The 7,454-nt window shown below is 46.8% G+C and overlaps 2 protein-coding genes across 2 annotated transcripts in view; one reads left to right on the top strand and one right to left on the bottom strand.

Annotated features, from left to right (window-relative positions):
* adam22 (ADAM metallopeptidase domain 22) overlaps window positions 1–7,454 on the top strand; it is a 48,498-nt gene that overhangs the window by 26,985 nt on the left and 14,059 nt on the right. The window contains exons 7-8 of the mRNA XM_047050128.1: window positions 6,163–6,232; window positions 6,445–6,521. Of these exons, the coding sequence (XP_046906084.1) occupies window positions 6,163–6,232; window positions 6,445–6,521 (147 nt within the window). The remainder of the gene's footprint in view (window positions 1–6,162; window positions 6,233–6,444; window positions 6,522–7,454) is intronic.
* On the bottom strand, window positions 2,619–5,951 carry cldn12 (claudin 12). Its single transcript, XM_047050131.1, has 3 exons — window positions 5,831–5,951; window positions 4,356–4,620; window positions 2,619–4,236 (listed from the first exon to the last, which is right to left on the bottom strand). Exons 2-3 carry the CDS (start codon window positions 4,572–4,574, stop codon window positions 3,427–3,429), a joined length of 1,029 nt encoding a protein of 342 aa, XP_046906087.1. The 5' UTR covers window positions 4,575–4,620; window positions 5,831–5,951; the 3' UTR covers window positions 2,619–3,426.

The raw sequence follows: 7,454 nt of genomic DNA, 5'->3' as shown, positions 1-7,454 counted from the left end.
TCCTTCTCCTTCCTAGCCTCCTCTCTCCTCCTCCTTCTCCCTAGCCTCCTCTCTCCTCATCCTCCTCCCTAGCTTCCTCTCTCCTCCTCCTCCTCCCTAGCTTCCTCTCTCCTCCTCCTTCTCCCTAGCTTCCTCTCTCCTCCTCCTCCTCCCTAGCCTCCTCTCTCCTCCTCCTTCTCCCTAGCCTCCTCTCTCCTCCTCCTCCTCCCTAGCCTCCTCTCTCCTCCTCATCCTCCTCCCTAGCCTCCTCTCTCCTCCTCCTCCTCCCTAGCTTCCTCTCTCCTCCTCCTCCTAGCTTCCTCTCTCCTCCTCCTTCTCCCTAGCCTCCTCTCTCTCCTCCTCATCCTCCTCCCTAGCTTCCTCTCTCCTCCTCCTCCTCCCTAGCCTCCTCTCTCTCCTCCCTAGTCTCCAAAGCCCTCAGAGAAAGGAGACATTGTGTCCTGGGGGCCAGGGGCAGCAGGGTGGAGACCTGCCTGGGGCGGAGGAGGAGAGGAGGGGTGGGAGCAGGAGGAGGCAGACAGGTTGGGAACAAGAAGGAGGAGATTTGGAGCACTGGAGGCCATGCATGGGGGGACAGGAGAGGGTGTTGCAGGCTAGGTGTAGAAAGAAGCCCTGAATGGAAAGAACACCACCCCTGCCTGCTTTATATTCATGAGCAAGCAGCTTGAATCTGCGATGTTATCTCCCGTGGCAACACAAGGTCCTCCCCTTCTCCTTTGTACCGGAGCATCTGAGGGGCCATCTGTGTTGAGACCCCTAATCCTGCTCACTACACACCCTGTGGTGTGTGTGTGTGTGTGTGCGTGTGTGTGTGTGTGTGTGTGCGTACATTCATGTGTACATTCACACATGCATTTCTTGATGTGTTGCCACCTAAGAAAGGGGAACAGTAACAAAGTAACAAACCATTATAAAACACAGAAGCCTGGAGCAGAGAGCACACAGTTCAACATGACTGATGTTGTTTACATCATGAACGATCCAAGGCTGGATGATCTAACAGTCTCAGATTCTCCTGAATTCAAACACCTCATGAAACCCTAACCCTTGTATGAAAGATACAACATGAAAATAAAAAAAGTTTTCTAAATTCCTTCATCAACTCTGAGCAAATGACAAGATGTAGCTCTGAAGCACTTAACTCTCACTTTGGATCAAAGACTCACATCAAAGTGGATCTTGATTGTGTGTGGGATGATGTGAGCTGTTGGCTGTCCCACTACAGAGCCCATGTTCAGGAGCACCACCTCAGAGGTACGGGAATACAACTGGGCCCTCATAGAAGTTAGCAACTTGTTCAGTTAGCATTTGTTATATGACATGAGGTCTTCCTCCTTCCCGATGGTTTGGGTTTCCCCTGGAGAGACTGTGGGCTGAGACGGAGCTGCTCTCTGTGTGGTACATACTGTGTAACTGTTCACAGCTAACCTCTAGATGTCTGGATAGACTATGGTCCAACTCCTGACCTCCCAAAGCAGCACGCGTAAACACCAGTTTGTTCCTGGAGTTGCAGTTCTTTCGTGTTAAACCCAGTCTCAACCTTCTTTTACTGTAGATTCTCTTGGACTGTTAAAGATTATAATGTTTTCTTTTTTCTTTGCTGTCTTGGCAGTTTGCGGGCACGAGCGGCGTGGAAGAAGTTGAATTTCCCTGACAGCATTGAACAGAAAACATTTGTCAGCTTGTCTAATGAGAAAACGCGTTGACAGTGTGCAGCAGGTATTCCAAGAAAGTAGGAGGGTCGTAGACAAGACGAGATTAGGCTCCTGCCACAGTAAACTGATCAATGTTCCTGAAGATAAAAAGTATTTACACACCTGATTCTAAAGATCAGCTTTCTGACCAGCCTACTGGAGGGTAGATCTTCATGAGTAGTGTAACGCCGACCTGCTCTAGAGGACTTCCTCATGGTGTAGGTCTAGTCCTGTCCTAGAGGACTTCCTCATGGTGTAGGTCTAGTCCTGTCCTAGAGGACTTCCTCATGGTGTAGGTCTAGTCCTGTCCTAGAGGACTTCCTCATGGTGTAGGTCTAGTCCTGTCCTAGAGGACTTCTTCATGGTGTAGGTCTAGTCCTGTCCTAGAGGACTTCTTCATGGTGTAGGTCTAGTCCTGTCCTAGAGGACTTCTTCATGGTGTAGGTCTAGTCCTGTCCTAGAGGACTTCTTCATGGTGTAGGTCTAGTCCTGTCCTAGAGGACTTCCTCATGGTGTAGGTCTAGTCCTGTTCTCGAGGACTTCTTCATGGTGTAGGTCTCGACCTTCAGCAGTATAATACTGGTCTGCTTTCAGACTGCAGTTCTGCTGGAGGACCTGGTGGTTATCGATTACTTATTTTACTGATCAATTAAGTGCAACAGCGGAGACATGAACTGACTCAGCAGTCCCATATGACGACCTCCCCGTAACCCTGTTTGTAATTCAATCTAAAGAAGATTTTAGTATTTTGACTGAGATGCTAGCCAGCCAGATGGCTCAAATTAATACCTTCAATCTCTCAACACAGAGCGAAACAGCTGATTAATGGTGGCACATCTCTGGCTCTGTAAATTAGCAGCAGTCGATAAATCTGGGATTATCATTAGTCATCTGTGGCCAACTGCAGAAACAGAGACATGGAGGAAGAGTTTTAATCCAAGTTTTATTATTTTGTAAAAAAAAAGAAACAGGAGACACCCAGACGTGATGAGTGATCCAGAGCTGTTCAGGGTCTGAATGTTCAAAAACACTAAACAGAGCCAGACGGACTAGACTACATCTCTCTAAATGTAAACAGTTTGTAGTTTTCATTCTCATTAAATAATTGAGTGCAGTAAACAAAGGATCAATTACAATATGTTCAATGGCTGTTTGGAATTTAAAAAAGTACAATTAACAAAACTTCATAGAACACAAAGGCATGGAACACAAGCACAGGTTAGGCAGTTAGACAGTGTCCCTTCTGGGTCACCAATCAAGTACATTCAATGAGTACTAATCAGTAAATGTGAGTTGAGGTTAAAGGGTGATCTAGTGTCATCCAGCAGGATGAAGGCTTTATATGTTCTAGTGTTATAAGTGTGATTTGTCTAAACAGAAACAAAGGAAAATAAAACTGTTACAGTGGCATTTTTACACCATTTTAGTGTTGTGAAGGCTTTTGACATCACTCACACAAAAGCCTGTCTAGTGTTGACACTTCTACAGTAGTGCTTCAAACATTTGGCACTTCACTTCCAGACTGCGGAAGTGACCAGATAGAAAGCTCCAGCAGAGTCTGCAGAGCTGACCGGACTGGGGCGGCTGAAATACAGCTCTGAAGCTGAACACCTGCAGGGTGATCTTAGTATTCCCATCAGCTCCTAGCAGCTGCATTAACACTGAGAGAGACAGAGGATAAGGACAGGGACTGTATATAATATCTATATATATATATATGTCTAGAAACTTCTCACTGAGTGAGCAGGGGGATGTCTATCTCGATGCCGGACATGCGTGAGCGGGTGGAGAAGCGGTGACCTGCGTAGCTGGAGGCGTAGCCCTGTGAGGGGGCGTAGCCCTGTGAGGGGGCGTACGTCTGGGACGGAGCATAGCTGTAGGCCTGGTTCCCCCCCACCTCAGACCCATAGCCATCAGGGGCAGAGATCTGAGACAGGTAGACCTGGGGCTGGGCGGGGGGGGCCATGCTCTGGGGGTAGGCCTGCAAGGGGCCGTAGGGCTGGGCGTCGATGACGGTGGGGGCATAGCCCTGGGGAGGGAAGGGCGCCTGGGGGCCGTAGACCGGGGAGGGGGGGTACCCGTTGGCAGTGAGGGGCTGGGCAGACAGAGAGGTGGGCATGGTGGGTAAAGGCAGCCAGAAGGGGGAAGGCAGCTTTTTACACATGCAGTACCACATGAACATCAGCAGGGCGGCGAGCATGAGTCCGCCTGAGCAGCCGATGGAAACGTAGACGGCAAAGCCGTCTGAGAATATGGTGTCGTACTTTAGGTTCATCTCCTTGGTGCGGAACAGGAACCACACTGAGGGCGCCAGAGCGATGGCTCCGCCCAGGAACAGGAACATTCCAGCCACCAGGTGGCAGCCGGCGCTGTTCACCAGGCAGCGGCTGGTCTTGATGTCTGCCTCAGGCTTGTCTGAGCAGCAGCAGGTCTTACACATCCCACCCAGGCACAGCAGCAGGGCCACCGAGCCCAACAGCAGCCCTGCAGGCAGGCAGAACTGCAGCAGCCTCAGGTCCAGCTGGTCCACTTTGGAATACCACTGACAGACACAAAGAACACAACTTCATGACTTCTTAACTTATCTCAAATGACAGAGTCATTCCATTTATTTATTATTTTCGGACAGTGCTAAATTGATGATAGAATATTTCTTTATACCTCTGAATCATAGAAGTAACATCCGGAGTAGCCGTCTTGTTTGACACACTTGGCCCACAGGCCGTCGTACACACTGATGTTCTTGGCGTTTTTGTTAAACGTGACCAGTCTCGTTACACGCCACTGCGGTATCACGGTTGCCACGGCAATGCCTCCCACCGAAACAATGGCAACAATGAAGGAGAAGGCATTGGTGGCATGGATGTCCCTGCAGGTCATGACTGTCGGGACAGGAAGTTATGTCACGTGGTCAACCCAGGTCTTCCTGTATCGGAGCAAAGAGACAGGATGTTGGATAACAACTTTACAACTAGCATCAAGGTGTTTGAAACAGGGTCCATATAGATTTCATTCTTTACTGGCAGACAAGTGGAGAACTAGCAAGTGTACTTAAAAACCCAGTTGAACCAAGAGTCATCACTGTTAACCTGCATAGCATGTTTAAACCCTAACCACCCCCAAAAGCCCTCTTCTCTCTCCCTCCTATTCACCACAGCAGTAAGGCTGTCCACGTATCTGCATGTCCTCATTTCATACACAGCTTTGTATGGATGGAAGAGTACATTAAGCAAGTACTATAGAAGCTACAGTGCACAAAACAATAGACAATAGGCAATGGTCTAGCCTGTTTATGCTTTATACTGGCACTGTTCCAATGTCATCAGCTTTATTCACCAAGTAAGTTTGCACAAACAAGGAACCTACTATGGCAGGATGGTGCACACGGTAAACATATAGTTTTAAATATAAGATGTAGAAAATATAATCAGAAAATTAACAACAGTGTAATGATGTATACACTATGCACGCCTTCCGCATTTTGCATAAACCGGGTCAACAACTTCTGGTAGCTAGCAGTTACTTTGTTCTCACACACAATTTTTTTTCTTTTTCCGAAGAGTTTGTGTGATCTTCCCAAAATGACAATTAACGATGTACATAATATTATGTTGCTGCCCTTTAAGCAAGAGGGAACATGGGTTCATATTCTAAACTAAGTTTTTAGCTAAATTGACATTTACGGTGTATCTAGTACTGACAGAATAAAAGTAGCTAACCATAGATTCGTAACAACTCCCAGCAGTTATGTAGTTAGCTAAAGCTACCGGAGACAGTACTGTACAGTCTACTAGTTACTAGTACAAGCAAAAATTGTTGGCTGGCTAGCATTATTTTACGTTACGTCTCTCAGAGACAATCCATGAAACCAATAAAACATAGCTAGTAACTAATCTAGCCAACTGGTTCGATAGTTAGGCATTTTTGTTCGTCTTACAAAGTTTTCCAGTTAGAACTTCGTTGCTAACAAGCTAACGTAAGCAGCTTGCTAGCAAAACACGTCTGGAACTAACTTACAGTACAACCTGTTGCTGCTCGATTTTTATTCGAAATGTATAGCCTACCTTAGAAACGCTTCTTAACTGTATATAAACGAAATCGCCCTCTTTTTTCTATATACATATCGAACCACCTACCTTTGGTTAAAGCGATTCTATTGTGTTCAGAATAGCGAAATTGGTGCCATCTCCTGCCTGTTGCGGTTGATTAGCTCAGCGCTGGGAAAGATGATGGTCTGTTGTTTCAGGCGCGTTCCCGTGGCATGGGAAAGGGCGGACGGACACCCCCATCAGCGCGTTCACGATACACAATAACCTCCCTACCTAACATGATGCCCTCTGCCATTCAGATTGCTCATTTACGTATTTTATTGTTTGATTATACTTTTAATTTTGAGTACTTTGGCCCTCCATTCTCATTGTACTACATAGTCCTAACGGATCTTCTCCTTCCTTTGTGTGTATTGTAGGAAGACGTCCAAATCCACATGATTTATAAATCGGCTGGCCAGGATGGTTTTGCTGACTTCCTCCCTAATGGTAAGATGTTACCCACAGCTCTGGTCCTCTAATATGGTAGATGGGAAAATAAAAAAGTTATTGAGTGAAAAGTAAGTTAAAGAATATAATAATTAAACAATAAAAATAAAATTGATGGTATCTAACTTAATGGAATTTCTGGTCATTCTGAATCAAATCCACTTCATCTTCATAGAGAGTGCTGAGTGTGATAATGTCCCCTCTGTTCACAGGAGAGCACCCAGAACCCCCCTTCCCCAGCCCCCCATTTCCTGGGTCAAGGGTCATCCACAGGAGGAAGAAAAGACAGGTACGTTATCCTCATCATGAACTAGTACGTTATCCTCATCATGAACTAATACGTTATCCTCATCATCAACTAGTACGTTATCCTCATCATCAACTAGTACGTGAGGCATCATATGGGAAATGCTGCCGGAGGAAAGATGCAGAAATATGAGTCATGTGGAGTTCAGGTGTTGTGTGTGTGTGTGTGTGTGTGTGTGTGTGTGTGTGTGTGTGCATATGCACCGGGAGTCAGATGGCTGAGTGGTGAGGGAGTCGGGCTAGTAATCAGAAGGTTGCCGGATCGATTCCCCGCCGTGCCACATGATGTTGTGTTCTTGGGCAAGGCACTTCACCCTACTTGCCTCGGGGGGAATGTCCCTGTACTTACTGTAAGTCGCTCTGGATAAGAGCGTCTGCTAAATGAATAAATGTAAATGTAATACCATGCTGTGAAGAAAGAAGACAAGAGCAAATAACTGTTGTCTGTTTGTTATCTCAAACTTGGCTTGGTGGTTTGCCCTGTAGGTTTCTTCACCAGAGTAGAAAGAGATGTGCTCCCTCTCTCCTCTCACACACTGTTTCTTCCTCTCCCCTTGCTTCTTTCCTCCCCCTCATCAAATATTCACCAGGAGAGTAGAGGCTGTCCCCTCCTCTCAGCCTGCAGACGGACAGCTTCAGGTGCTTGTCTTCAGCTTACAAGCTCCTGCCCCTGAGAGCCACACTAACGTTTTGTCGAGTTCCCAGAGAGACCCCATGTAGCTAGAGCATCCATGGATTGATCCATAAAGCCATATATACAGTCTGAATAAGGGTCTGTGGATGTACAGTACTGTAGATGTTGTTACCTGTGTGTTCTTGAGCATGTCTTCTTAGCTTGTGTATGCTTGTTCACGTGCGTGTGAGTGTTCACGTGCGTGTGAGTGTTCACGTGCGTGTGCGCCCCTGAGGCTGACAG

This window comes from Hypomesus transpacificus, unplaced genomic scaffold (assembly GCF_021917145.1).
Source record: "Hypomesus transpacificus isolate Combined female unplaced genomic scaffold, fHypTra1 scaffold_101, whole genome shotgun sequence".
NCBI lineage: Eukaryota > Metazoa > Chordata > Actinopteri > Osmeriformes > Osmeridae > Hypomesus > Hypomesus transpacificus.
Note: the sequence above shows the minus strand (reverse complement) of the source record. Positions and strands in the feature narration are given on the sequence as shown.

Excerpts from the sequence above, each read along its gene's own strand:
- cldn12 (XM_047050131.1), bottom strand. The coding sequence starts at position 4,574 with ATGACCTGCAGGGACATCCATGCCACCAATGCCTTCTCCTTCATTGTT. Across the intron at positions 4,237-4,355 it reads GTTACTTCTATGATTCAGAG|TGGTATTCCAAAGTGGACCA; the intron begins GTATAAAGAAAT and ends TGTGTCTGTCAG.